Raw genomic sequence first — 14875 nt, 5'->3', positions numbered from 1 at the left:
CTGATCACCCAGTTGTGACGAATGACCATGGCTCCTGTTCAGCTGTGCCCTGCAGAGCTCTCCTCTCAGGGCCTATCAGCCAGGCACAATTAGAAGAAATGGTCCAGGACGCTGTTCCTAATCCCCATTCTCCTGCACACCAGGGATCTGGGCTTTTTAATGACAAGTGGACTGGTTCTTTGTCGCCTGAACAGGGGACAGTGTACTTCCTAGCCCCACACTGGAGTTGTGGGTCAGAGGGCAGAGTACTACCCTGAACCATCCACCCTACTTCTCTAGGGCCTGGGCTTCATGCTCACTGCATGAGATCACAGCTGCAGGCAACTACTCAGCACCTGAGTTGGGCTTGGGGAACTCATGAGTGCCTGAACACTTTGGGGACAGTATTGATCATGTGATCTCAGTCTCTTCTCCTCTCACATACTGATATGCAAAGCTTCAGTACTTGACTGATGTTAGTGCAAAACTGCTGTCCTCCTTGCAGCTAACAGCTGTTGTTTGCCTTGTCAGCATGACTTTCAGCCTATTTGTAGGTTTCAGAGTAACAGCCGTGTTAGTCTGTATTCGCAAAAAGAAAAGGAGTACTTGTGGCACCGTAGAGACTAACCAATTTATTTGAGCATAAGCTTTCGAGAGCTACAGCTCACTTCATCGGATGCATGCTGTGGAAAGTGTAGAAGATCTTTTTATACACACAAAGCATGAAAAAATACCTCCCCCCAACCCACTCTCCTGCTGGTAATAGCTTATCTAAAGTGATCACTCTCCTTACAATGTGTATGATGATCAAGTTGGGCCGTTTCCAGCGATTACAGACATCAACAGAAAGTTGAGATATTACAACAAAAAAACTTCAAATCCAGACTCCAGTGAGAGACTGCTGAATTGGAATTCATTTGCAAATTGGATACAATTAACTTAGGTTACCTTGCATAATGACTTAGCCACTCCCAGTCTCTATTCAAGCCTATTTGCCCTTGTTTTTTCCTACCACCCCCCTCCTCAGACGTTCTTGTTAAACCCTGGATTTGTGCTGGAAATGGCCCACCTTGATTATCATACACATTGTAAGGAGAGTGATCACTTTAGATAAGCTGTTACCAGCAGGAGAGTGGGGTAGGGAGAGGTATTTTTTAATGTTTTGTGTGTATATAATAAGATCTTCTATGCTTTCCACAGTATGCATCTGATGAAGTGAGCTGTAGCTCACAGAAGCTCATGCTCAAATAAATTGGTTAGTCTCTAAGGTGCCACAAGTCCTCCTTTTCTTTTTGCGAACTTATTTGTACTTTCCCTTCTCTTAGGCTTACAAAGTTAGTTTGACATAAACTGCCTTGCAGGTGCTTATGCTTAAATTTGTCTTCCACTGATGTAAGTGCCCCTTGATGTTGACATAACGACACCACCTCCCTGAGCAGCACTGAACCATGGTTGCTGTACTGAGGTTGTTGCAGCATCAAAGTAAACCCTGCATTAACTATGTCAACCCTGACAGTCCTCCAGCAACTGTCCTACAGTGCCTGATGCTGACCTTTCTGGTCACAATTGTGCACTCCACTGCCCAGAGGTCAGGGAGACCAGAAAACTCCTCCAATCCTTTAAAGCCCTACACATTTTTGAAATGCCTTTTCCTGATTATCTAGCTTAGCAAGCACACTTAGCTGCTCGCTGGTGTTGGCACTCAGCCCCCTGTGTCAACTCCACCCTCCAGCTGCGCTCCAGCTTGGAGCAGGCAGGAGCTGTTGGCTCTCCTGGGCTTGGGGGGAGAAGAAAGGCTGTAGGCACAGCTGTAGACAGGTGGATGCCTGAGCAGGTTGCACGGCTGATGAAGGAGAAGGGGTGACAGGGATTAGCAGTCACATGAAAACAAAGGAAGTACAACAGGCTTATCAGGAGGCCAGCAGTCAATCCAGTGCCAAGCAGCAGACCTGCTATCACCCTGCCACACCACTGTGGATACCTCCGAGGAGCCCAAGTCCCAGGCCCCTTGAGTGAATAGCAAGGAGAGAAGAGGAGGATGGGGGAAGTGAAAGCAGGGAGTTCAGCTATGCCGAGAGTCAGGGCCTGTTTGAGACTCCACTGCAGTCCTGGCAGTTGAGCCTGGGTGAGCTTCCTTCCTCAGGTAAATGTATTTTCCATTACAATGATGGTTCCTCCAACTTAGCAGGACACAGCTATCACCTTTTCACTATTTACTTGTACCAGAAAGTGTAGCAGTACGCAGAGAGGTTGTTTTTCATTCCCCTGTACAGTTAGGCAGGGGAAGCTGTGCAGATCAGATTCTTTAGCTACTAGAGCTGTCCCTTGAATCCTCCTGAGAGAGCTCAATAAAACATTCACGGAGGTACTTAGCAAACCTCTCCCGAAGGTTTCTAGGGATGGCAGCCTTATTGCTTCCTCCTCAGTAGGACGTTTCCCACGCCACTTAGAGATAACGTCGGCAGGCACCATTGCAGTAAACAGTCTAGCAGCATATGCGCCCAGTGGCTTCAGGACACCAGAAGCAGCTGTGCTGTCTGCCTGTGGTCCCCTCAGGAGCGAGAGATCAGCTAGAACCACCGCCTGTGGAAAATGGTGACAGGATTCATTGCCACTGCCCTATCCTCATAGTTCCATCATCTCCCTCGTCCCTTGCGGGCCATGCTTGCAGCTGAGTGACGCCATGCACAAGCGCTCCGAGCAGAAGCGTCAGCATGTCTTGTTGAAACCTTTAGGGGAGCCAGGAAAGAGAGTTCTGAACCTTAACTTTCTCTTTCGGTTGTGACTACGCTGACAATGGTATCGCTGGGTTTTAGCTGTACCTGCTGCCATTGCAGCTTCAAGGGGATCCCCTCCCCACTGTCTGAATGTCGGAGCTAAATAAGGAGAATGAAGAGAACATGGGATGACATGTTCAGCGAGATCCTGCAAACCAGTGCTGCATCAGACTATGCACAGAGAGCCTCGAGGGTGGATATTGCAGACTGTGTGGAGGAGGAAAGAGCAGACAGGAGAAAGACCCAGGCATCCCAGCAGGAAAAGGAGAGGGAGATGCACCAGGACATCATGGGGCTTTTCCAGCCACAAATGCAGATACTGCAGACTCTTGTGGACCTACCGGTTCATCAGCCAGGGGCTCACATCCCTTCGCAATCCATGGAGAACTCCAGTATAACACTTCCCTACACCCTTCCCCCTACTATCCCACACGGCACCAGGGAACTGCATCTCTACCCCGACCACTCCACAGCAGGGGACTACCACAGCTTCACGTACACTGATGTGCGTGTGGCTAAAATGGACATGACTGTTCCTTCCCCTCTAAGGTCTGTTCCATACATTAATTAAGGTTTTAAAGTATTTGCTCTTAACTTGCACAGAATTTTTTTAAAGTGTTTGTTCCTCATAAAGGTCTTTCATCTTTATTCGTTCCCAACATGCTGCAGAATGGGCAGCGGGGTCCTGAAGCACCCACTTACTGATGCCTATGCTTTGACACAGCTCACAGGATCAGTGACAAACAGTGTAATAATCATAAATGTACAGCAAGCACCACAAATGTAATAGGTGCATTGTCTGATAGATGGGCTCCAAGCACTGCACCATTCCTCATACTCCCCCAAACTGCCAGGCTAGGTGGAGCACAGTTAGCCATAACACATTGACAGCAAAGCAAGTTTCAAAGCCTCCTTGAGCCGTTGAGCTTTTCTAATAACTCTTGTATTTGGCTGGTCAAACTTAGCTTGACCCCAGCAGAAACTTTTCTGCCTTTGCCACCCATATTTTGCAGGACCCAGCAGGAAGCTGTAACGTTGGGGTATTTTTCTCACTGAGATACGTTCTCATGAGTAAACAAGGTCGTCGTCCCTTCAATCTACCAAAAGCACATTCAGCTCTCAGTCTTCGCCTGCTGAGCTGGTCCCTGAATCTTTTCTTAGCACGGTCAAGATGGCCAGTGCACGGTTTTGGGAGTAAGGGGTTGGCTGTGTCCTCCAGGCTCACTATTGGTATTTCAACATAACCAATGGTAATCTGCGGTCAAAAGAGAAAGTCCCTGCTTGTAGCTTTCTGAACAGTCCTGTGTCCTTAAAGATTCAAGCATCATGCACCCTCTGAGCCACCAATGTTGATGTCAGTGAAGCGTCCCTGGTGATCCGCCAGTGCTTATGTAACTTTTGAAAAGTAGCCCTTTCCGTTGATGTACTCCGTGGTGAGGTGCTCTGGTGCCAAAATAGGGATAGATGTGCCATCTATCACTCTGTTGCTGTTCAGGACACCATAGCTGCAAATCTGTCCATTATGTCCTGCACATTGCTCAGAATCACAGTCCTGTGCAGCAGGAGACAATTAATGACCTTGCATGACAGCAGCCCCACAGTGGATTTTCCTGCTCCAGAATAATTTCTGATTGGTAACAATCCAGCATTGCAAGTTTCCACCATGCAACTGCTAGTCGCTTCTCCACTGTCAGTGCAGCTCTTATTCTGGTGTCCCTGCACGGAAGACTTGGGGTGAGCTTGACGCACAGATCCAGGACTGTGGCTTTTTGTATCTGAAAGTTTTGCATCCGCTGCTTCTCATCCCAAACCTACATTATATTGTGATCCCACCAGTCTGTGCTTATTTCTCAGGCCCAGAAGCAGCACCCCCACCCCCTTTTAGCTGCTCCATGAACACCACCAACAATCTAAGTGGTTCTTGCCCTGTCCCATGGCAATCTGACTCCAGGAAATCTTCACGTTCCCCATGGCTCTTGCAGCTCTGCAGATACCAGAGGATCATCATGCTCGTGACAGTAGTGCAGAGCTATGCAGGCTCTGTACTGCTGTCAGAGATCACAGGCAGTAACAAGTCCGATGTGGGTTTGTGGGATTTTCACAATAGATGCAAAAATGATGGGATAGAGATGGCCTTGTTTTGTGGAGAAAGTTGCAAAACTGAAACTTGACCCCTTGTGCCCAGTCACCCCTGTGTGATTTGTTTCTGTCCCACCATATGTGGCCAAAACTTCCCAAAAGACAGTGCGTTGGACACGAGCAAGTTGCACACTGGCATACCTACTCATGGTGCATTGCACTGTGCTTTGACACAAGTGCTTTTGGTGAGTATGCACAGCACCGTGCAAGGCGCCAAGTATATGCCTACGGTGGCTTTATGCCAACATAACTTGCATGGGCAACAGTTTGTAGGTTAACATGCCCTTCGATACGGCATGTCTCCAGTTCCCTTCAGTACGGCATGTCTCCAGTTCCCTTCAGATGAACAGGAAACTATGACAGTTGCTCAGGCTGAGTTTTGGGCCAAGGCCCCCTGCTTATGGAGCATTCCAGAAGGCTCAGTTTCCAAATCTAAATATGTCCAAGGCCGCAGTGGCAGTGAGAAGGTGGGGGTAAGCCCTGAGCATCGCCAAGGTCCCAAGGCGGTAGGATAGATATTCAGAAAGCAGTGGTACATCTAAATCATAGACTAATCTACCATAATCATAGACAAATCATAGACCTGCTTTATGATAATACCCATTGCTGCATGCCCCCCATACCATGGCCCGTCCTCTTCCAATGTAAAGCCACCTGGTAGGCAATGAGATATGCCCTCCAGGGCATGGATAATTGATGCTGCCCTTCACAAGATGCTTAGGAAGGGAGTAGAGGGTGTTGCAAGAAGAGCACTACCTTTCTTATTTAAAGTACAAATAGAAAGAAAAGCTTAACCTGTACCTTTTAGGTCAGACACCCCCAAGACTCAAAACAGGCATGGCCTTGCTTCTTATACACAATCATTACTCAAGCTGGAGTGGCTGCACAGTAAGTACCACCATGCTGGATCAGACCAAAGGTCCATCTAGCCCCGTATCCTGCCTTCTGACGGTGGCCAGTGCCAGGAGCCCCAGAGGGAATGAACAGAACAGGGAATCCTCAAGTGATCTACTCCTGTTGCCCATTCCCAGCTTCTGGGAAACAGAGACTAGGGACACCATCCCTGCCCATCCTGGCTAATAACCACTTATGGAGCTATCCTCCATGAATTTATCTAGTTCTTGTTTGAACCTTCACAACATCCTCTGGCAAGGAGTTCCACAGGTTGACTGTGCGTTGTGTGAAGAAATACTTCCTTTTGTTTGTTTTAAACCTGCTGCCTATTAATTTCATTTGGTGACCCCTACTTCATGTGTTATGAGAAGGAGTAAATAATACTTCCTTATTTACTTTCTCCACACCAGTCATGATTTTATAGACCTCTGTCACATCCCCCTCATTCGTCTCTTTTCCAAGCTGAAATGTCCCAGACTTATTAATCACTCCTCATACAAAAGCTGTCCCATACCCCTAATCATTTTTGTTGCCCTTTTCTGAACCTTTTCGAGTTCCAATATATCTTTTTTTGAGATGGGGCAACCACATCTGCACACAGTTGCCAGTTTGGATGAGGAACACACACTATCTCTGGGGGCTCAGCACTTCCTTAGTTGGCTAAATTAAGTTGCCAGGTTTTGAAAACATTTCTCCCCTGGACTGAGACTGTCTCAGTTTCCACCTGAGTTCACAAGGGAAATACTGTTCATAGTCTCTGGGGTTTTGTAACTTCATGGGCAGAGCGATCAGTGATGCAGAGGTTCCCAATGGCATAAAGTCCAGCTAGTCAGAGCTGGAGTCAAACTCACAACAAATACGCTGTGTTACAGCCGTCAGCTGCAGGGCGGCATGCTGCCCAGAGATGAACAAGGCAAGCCTTACCCTGGAGTTACTCGGCCAGTGCGCTATATTGCAATGAATTTACTTTCAAAATCTATACAAATATAAATGAACTGATTCCTTTTCCTTACTACTTTTCCCCTGGCTCCAGTCGTGCTGCTCCCGCTCCTGCTCTGTTGTGACTCACAGGATGGTGCAGAATCTAGATTTGGGATTCCAGCTCCGCTGCTGGTTGATTTGTTGCTGCAGGCTCTCCTTCTCCTTCATCAAACTCTCTATCCGCTCTTCCAGCTTCCTCACTTCTCCTGTCCATTTCTGAGGAGGTACAACCGCACAGTCACTCTGTCTGAGAGCCATGGGCACAGCAGCTACGGGCTAGATTCAGAAAGGGATTGAAGTACCTGACTGCTTCTTTAGGTGCTGAAGTCCAACATTTAGGTACCTCTGCCATTCACAAAATTACCATTCAGCTGCCACCTAACCCTTAAGTTTCTCCTGGTGGGCATGTGCAGTGCTAGCTAATTAACAAGCTGGTCTGAGCCCTAGGTCACGCCTAATCCTCAGTGCGCTTCTCACACGAGCTTGCATGCAGGGCCTGATGTGGGAGTTGTGCTGTGAGCATGGCTAGCCTGCACAAAAGGCAGCCAGGGGAAAGAGCAGGTGTGTGTCTCTGTCCACCTGGCCCCCGGGCTACCCACTAGCCCACTTACCTGGGCTGTGGGATAGCCAGCTTTGAATCCCTATGCTGCCTGCTTTGGCGTCCTCACTACTAGGCTGTTGGGGGGTGGGTCTCTCTCCCCTATTGAGGCTGTTCCACTGTGTATAACTAATAAATGGTCATTGGAGCGAGGACGTGAACCTGACTCTCCCACCTCCATGCCCAACCCAGGGGGCTAGTGGCTGTGAGGGGGTCACTTGTTTTTCCCAAGAAAGGGCTGACCTGGCTCAGGCACCTACCTCCAGGAGAGGGTATATGGCTGAGAACCCTCTGCAGAGACAGGCACCCCGCCCTGCTTGTCAGGTGCCTAAGACCCAGATCAAGGGGAGTTAGGCACCTAAGTACATTTGTGGAGCTGAGCCCTAAGCCTTGCCCCTTTCCTCAGCATTTCGTTCCTGGCTAGCTTAGGCAGATCCTGGGCTGGCTTTTGTGAATCCCTCTCTTAGGCCCTACGCTCCCTATGCACTGCATGGGGAAGTATGGGGTCTACCTTGGGGCTGTGAATTCCACTGGATGGCAGGGCACCCAGGAGTTAACCTTGTCACGCACAGTATTACAATGTCTGCATCCCCTTTGTGAATCTCGCCCTAACTCCCTTGCCACATCCATGGGCTCATTCACTGCATGGTGAACACCTGAGAGCGAAGCCGCTACTCTGCAGGTTCATTACAGCTGAGATTCTAGCAGGTGACTTGCCAGGTTTGGGTGTAGTGTTAACCAGCCTACACCAGCACTTATAAAAGCAGGGAGCAAGGCTACAAGAGCTTTTGAGGAAAGAAAAAAAACGACCCCAGCCACTTCTGCCTATAGGATAGGGATTGCTTTTTGCAGACACGGAGCCCCTCCCTTCTGTATGTGGGCAAACAGTGCATCTGTGACTTGTTTTATTTGTCCCTATGTGATAAAAATAATAGCCTTGAACTAAACATGACAGCACAAAAAGAAAGGTAGAGGGACGGCATGGATCCAAAGCAAAATATCAGCCTACACAGCTTAAAATGAGGCTAGTGCCTCCCTGCAATCAGAGCAGCCTGCTAGGGAGGTAGAGTGCAATCACCCAGCTTAGAATTCAGCCAGGACACCTGGCAAAAGCACTTGCAAACATGCCAGTGTTTGTGACGGCCACACCACTAGCCTTGCCTGTTGTGTGTGAAAAGCTCTGTGCTGGAGCCTTGAGTCAGGGGGAGCAGTGAAGAAAGCTGGTGGTACAAAAACCTTAAAAGAATATGAAGGTGACCCTCTTGCTAATGATGAGAGTAAATTTCTGGAGGGGTTGGGGGAATCTACATTATAGAGCACTCCTCTCCCAGCTCTTCGGATGGGAAATGACACAGCCCCTTAGAGGCAGGCTAGAGAGACCCAGCAAGGGCAGTGCCTTTGACATGAGATTAAAAGAGCAGTGGCACACAGGGCAGGGAGATGGCTAAGGAGATTCAGACAACGGTCAGCACACAGGACATCTGAACACTGGAGCGATAAGGGAAGGGGCCTGGGGAGCGAGTGAAGACGGGGCAATGGGTAGGTCCCAGAACCAGCCAGGGCAGGATGAGGGGGGAAAGAAGGCAGGCACATCTGAACTGAATTTGCAGATGGCTGGAGCAGGCTTTGGGGGTGACATGGCCTGGGTGATCCATTCTTTCTGCAGGCTACAGCAATAACCCGCATCCTGCATATGGGCCAGCAGTAGCCCTAACCCAGGCCTAACCCCAACCCTTACTCTCATCCTAGGGGTAGACCAAGCAGTAACCCTAAACCTAGCACTAGGCCTAATGCTAACCCTAAAGCTAGGCTGAGAGGTGACCCTAACACCAGCCCTAGCCCAGTGCCTAGGCTGAATGCTTTCTCTAACAATAACCTTCATATAGGTTTAAATTTAACCCTAATGCTAATCCTGGGTGTTGGGTGACCACTGTTCCTTACTCTAACCCTAACCTAGTCCTAACTTTAACCCTAAACCAACACGTGACCCTAACACGAGACCTAGGCCAAGCAGTACCACTCCCTCTACCCTGAGCAGTCACCCTAACCTAACCCTAAAACTAGACATACACTGGAAAGTAACCCTATTCCCAAACCTAGCCACAGGCATAGGCCAAGCAATAACCCCAAACCTAACCCTAACCCTAATCTGTGCCTACTCTTAAACCAGGTTGAGATGTAAGCCAAGCAGTAACTCTAAAGATATTCCTAACCCTAAATCTAGACCGAGAAGTAACCCGAACCTAAAAGTTTACAATAACACTGCATACACTGAGCAGTAATACGCTAACTCTCACCTGAGAAGTAACCCTAATTTGGGCCTAACTTTAACCCTAAGCCTAGGCAGAGCAGTAACCTCACCTGATGTAAAGTATCCCCAGCCCTAATTGCAACTTAGGCCAAAACCTAAACCTAGCCTGAGCCTTAACCATAAAGTTACAGTCAACCTAACGCCAACCCGATCCCTGACCCTAACCCAGCCCTAGGCCTTAGCGAATCTGCCATATTTCACCTCAGAGGTGGCTGGATTTCAGCGGTGCGGGAAGCAACTGTACTATAGGTAAGTAAAGACTGGAATATGTAGTTACATTTTACAGGTTAAATTAATAATACTATAATAATTCAAGATCATTATCATTGTATCCATTCACAAGAAATGGCACCAAACCAGAACTCTGTGATGGACAACTTTGCCAAATGAAGAGTGATCATTTTATCTTCTAATCAAAATGTGTTAGGCTCTTTGGTGGAAGTGGGGAGATGGCTACGTTTTCTGGAGCTACTTTAAACAATGATTTCTTGGAGTCTCAGCGTTATTTTCCACTGTGTGTATTTTTGCTCCTAACCCTTCTGTGAAATTGTGGTGTTTAGGAATTGGGTGGCATCTAATGGTGCTCACTGTCTCCTGTCTCGGAAACCACCAGGACCTTGAAGATCAGCAGTGTGTGTCTGTAGCTGGGCTAGCTGGCCAGGGCTAGTTAATAACCACGGTTGTCTGGACCCCGCTGTGCCCATGCAGGTCCTTTACACGACACATGTGCTGTAAGGGCCAGAGACAACAAACATGGACAAATACAAGGGACAAAGTGGGTATCGGAAAGCACTGTGACCAAGTCTTCTGAAAGAGCCATTGAGGGAAGGCATGTACGTAGACAGACAGACAGACAAAGAAAGGGTCTGCGGATCAAACCATCTCCCCATGGCTTTGCCTAGGGCCTGTTGGTGAGAGCCGAGCCACAGACGGGTGGAATTCAGCCTTGCACTGACTCTGCTCAGGGGTGAATCCCCCCTTGGATCCCTTCGGCATGGGGGGCTGCAGTTCCCCCTGTGGGGCAGGCTGCAACAGCATCGCTGGGTGCAGCTCAGGCTCACCCTGTAGTTAGCAGCCGTTTGCTGCCTTGCTGTATTAGCGGCCCTTGCATGCCAGTTACCTGCCTGCACCACTCCTGGATGGCGCTCCCTGAGAGTGGTCCCTGGATGCTGCCGTCCCGGCGCAGGTACACTTCTCCCTGGTCCGTTTCATAAAGCAGCAGCTCTCCCTGCTGTCTGGGCAGATGAACGCTTAGCCGGATCACCTTCAGGAAGATACCGGTGTCTTCTGCTTTGACCACAGGGATGAAGGTCAGGGTGTAGGCGTCAGGGAACACCTGCGGCTTGAACCCTTTCAGAAGGGAGTCGATGAGCAGGCGGATGCGGTCCTCCTCTTTGTGACCACACCTGACCCCATTCACGAAGCCGTTGTCCTCCACCCCCACGAAGAGGCTGCCCCCTTCGCTGTTGAGGAAGGCGCACACATACTTCCGGACGTGGTGTTTGAGGGTCACGCTCAGGTATTCCCCCCCACCCCGCTTGAACTCCACGTTCCTGGTCTCACTCCCCATGAAGGCTCCATAGAACAAGCGCTCCTGGCCCACGATCTCCCGCCGAACAATGGCGCTGTCTGACCTGGTGCCGCTAAGAAACGCTGCCGGCCGCTCCGCCAGCTTCTGGGCTGGAGGGGGGCCCTTCCAACAAGGGCTGGGTTGGGCTTCCTCGGACCCCCGCAGCCTGCTCTTGCCAGACTGCAAACGCCCCAGCACGGGAGACTCTGGGGTGCTGGCTCCAGTCACCTCTGTGTCACTCTGTGCAGAGGCAGAAAGAGTAAATGACACATGCATGCAGAGACAGATATGGAGACAGCGCAGCGTGGGGGCAACACAGACGACTGCAGCCAGCGTTATAACAACAGCACAAGGGCCCTCGTCATAATAATATTCAGGCTTTAAAGCACATGGGCCCTTTTATTTAATTGCAGTCCGGCTGCAACAAGTGACTATACTCAGATCTGCCCCCTGTGAGAATCACCAGCCGAGCTGCAGGCTTCTTACTCCCGTCAGAGCAGCCCAGTGACAGGTGAGGGCGCTGGAGCCTATTGCGTCTCGTGCAGCATCCCCAGAACCATTTACTTCATTCTCCCCTTGTCCCTGGGCAAACCCATTGAAGGCCTGGGGGTTCCATACAGCGTCTTTGTAACTGGTGCTGATGTGTGAGGAGGAAAAGAGCCCAGCCTGACTCCCAGGTCTTGGGGGAGCTGGCAGCGCTGGCAGTTCGACAGCTCGTCTTTTTAGCAGTAGACTGAGCATGCCTGAGCTGGAGTCATGGAGAAAAACCAAGTATGGAGCCCATGATGCCATTCTCAGTCACATGTCAGAGCAGAACTGCAAATTACTATCCTGGATGCAGGAACCGTGAAATTCTCTGGCCTGTGTTCTGCAGGGAGTCAGGCTGGATGAACATAGTAGTACCCACTGGCCTTAAAAATCAACAAAATTCTGCCCTGAAATTAATGGGGATGCCCATTGTGTAAGTCAGTCCACGTCACACAGTCCTATCTCCCTGGACACTGCCAGGTCCTTCCCTGTAGCACGTTTTCCAGTGCACTGGTTACTTGACTGCTCCTGCCAATTTCTCTGGGATCTGAGAGTCAAGCTGGACTCTTTCCTTCCCGCACATTATCATCTGTATTAAAGGTTCCACGGGGCCAAATTATATCCTTGGTAGCACAGGGACAACCCTCATTGTCTCCTAATCATGCCCCTAGAGACACAGCCCCAGGGCCTTGGCTGGACTTGCCCAAGTTGAACGGATTGGAACATGCAAACAGTTCTGTTGATGGTGCACAAGAAGGAACGGACTCCAGCTGGTCTCTTTTAGCCGTGCTGTCTCCTCGATGCTAATGGGAGGGGGAATGCAGTAACAACTTAGTGATTAAAAAAAGGTCAGCAGCTCTGGCTCTGTCTATGCAGAGGGGGTGAACCCCCCCTCCCTCGGGCAGGGGGCAGCACAAGGCACAGCGCAGTCCCTTAACGGGGGTTAAGAGGGATTAGGTGGCACAAGGACCTCGAGCAGAGGGGTGGATGTCACCTTTGACTGCACTGTATCTCGGCGTGTCCTATCTCAGCGCATCTCCTAGACACGATGGTTAGGAGAGAAGCTATCCCAGGGTGGATGACCTCACGAGCTGGCCAGACGGGGAACCCAGCGCGGGGGTCGATGGGGAAGCTCTGCCCCATTCCAGGGCCAAGCCAGGAAGGCGACATTGCTGCAGAGCAAACCATGGGGCCCAGTAATCCTGCAGGCAGTGCCGATTGCTGGGGCATTCTGCTTCTTAGAAGCTCACATGCTGCTCCAGCCCATGGGATGAGGTAGCTCATCTCTTGGAAGGGGGGAGTAACGAAGCGCCCAGCCTTCGGATGGAAGTGCTGCTGGGGCTTAGGTCTCCTGGGTGGGAACTCCCCCTTGTACTGCTGCCCTGGTGATCTCAGTACCAAGAGGCAGCATGTCCAGCCCTGTCCAGCCCGCCCCACTGGCCTTCGCTATCACACTGCTAGTGTAGTGCATTGTGCCTGTCCCGGCACAATGCCTGGGCCTACCTCTTGGCACTCCTTAGCGCTGGGCAAGGCTCTCTTGCCTTCCTCCACCACCAGGGTTTTCCCTTTCATCACTAGCTCCCTGAGGAGACGTTGCTCCATGTCCGAGGCAACCTGGAGCTGCTTCAGGACGTTCTCCAGGCTCAGCTCAGTGGCCACCTGCACCAAGGCGTAGGCCCGTCTCGGTTTCTTCACCACTTCTATGTCGTGCCGCTGCAGGGGGAGGCTGGCGGTGCCCAGAATGTCCTTCAGCATGCTGCAGAGAACCTCTTGCGAGTACTTGGGGTTCAGGTTCCTAATACACAGTGTGTAGACGTGAGTCGGGCACGGGAGCGCCTCCTCCACGGGCCCTGCCAGTGGCTCCCCTGCTGTCTGTTCCGTAGTCTCCACCGGTGAATCATCCATTGCTCAGAGCCCCATCCAGCCCCCTGGTCCCTGTCTCCAGCCGTAACGGTGCTCCAGTTCCAGTGGTTCAGGCAACAAGACTAGCAATGGCTCTTTTCCATCGTGCTGCCTCTGTGCTTTGCTGCTGGCCTGTGGAGCGCCATGACAAACCCAAAGGCACCTTTCCGCCTGCAGGAGCCTGTTGCGGCTGCAGCCCCTGCACAATGTTATATTCTGCACGGAACGAGCCAGGGAGAGAGCAGATCCTTCAATTCAGCCCTCGACTGCATAGCTAGGCCCAGAGATTCCTTGTTGCTGGCCCTGGAGTGTGGGGTGGGGGAGTGTCACCCACAGCGTTAGCAGCAGGGTCCAGACAATCGCCTGCAAACCTGCAAAATAGGAGCAAGTCAGTGCAGAGCTGCTGGCAAACGGGCCAGCACTGATCTGTGCAGCGTTGCGCCTTCGGTCTCATCAAAGGGAGAAAGCCCAATGCCCAGGCCTCTGCCGTGCAATAGCGCCCAGGAGAACATGCAGCCCCCAGGTGTTTCACTCCTACCTGGTCAGTGCACTGAGGCGATGGGGAGGAGTCGAGGGCTGCTAGGAGGAGGCTGAGGATGGCAGGCTGGGCTCCTGCCTGTCCAATTGCCCTGGCAGCATAGCGCCCTCTTCCCCGCCCCAGGGAGTGCAACGGGCAGGGACAGAGGCAGCGTGGCACAGAGCTCCCCAGGAGCCTGGCAGCGCCCTGCTCCTGCCTGTAGGCTGCCCAAACGCCTCATCCCAAGACCCTGCGATGCCCCACCCTGCGTGCGCACAGGGGGCTGGCTCCCCACGCCTGCCATGGCATGAGCACAGCAGTGACCGGCACAGCCGCTGCCCTGGGCATCACATGCCCTGGCCTGTGTCGAGCGGACAGTGCTTGGGATGGAGAACAAATTCAGCTTAGTGTATCCCCTCTGCCTCCCCACACCCGTTCCCCTTTGCTGGGTCCCTGGGGTTCCCTCTGACCCCCAGGTGTGGGCCTTCCATCTCCTCCTTCCCAACTGCTCTCTCCCCTGTCGTGATGCCCACTCTCCTCCTCACGCCCCTGGCGCTGGGTCCCCCGTCCTGTCCCCCGCTCCACTCAACACTCCAGTCCTGCTGCTGCCCTCACTGACCCCTCACCCTGGGGCGGGAATCCCACTGCGGGAGGGGCTCTGTGATACCAGGAACTTCAG

The 14875-nt window shown here is 51.4% G+C and overlaps 1 protein-coding gene across 1 annotated transcript; it reads right to left on the bottom strand.

Moving 5' to 3' along the window:
* Positions 1-6808: 6808 nt before the first annotated feature.
* On the bottom strand, positions 6809-14091 carry SLFNL1 (schlafen like 1). The gene is made up of 3 exons (XM_048825961.2): positions 13281-14091; positions 10800-11489; positions 6809-6986 (listed from the first exon to the last, which is right to left on the bottom strand). The coding sequence occupies exons 1-3, from the start codon at positions 13680-13682 to the stop codon at positions 6855-6857; spliced, it is 1224 nt and encodes a 407-aa protein (XP_048681918.2). The 5' UTR covers positions 13683-14091; the 3' UTR covers positions 6809-6854.
* Between the last annotated feature and the right edge of the window lie 784 nt (positions 14092-14875).

This window comes from Caretta caretta, chromosome 19, assembly GCF_965140235.1.
Source record: "Caretta caretta isolate rCarCar2 chromosome 19, rCarCar1.hap1, whole genome shotgun sequence".
NCBI classification, from domain to species: Eukaryota; Metazoa; Chordata; order Testudines; family Cheloniidae; genus Caretta; species Caretta caretta.
The sequence above is the reverse complement of the archived record's forward strand: the minus strand, read 5'-3'. Positions and strand labels throughout refer to the sequence as shown.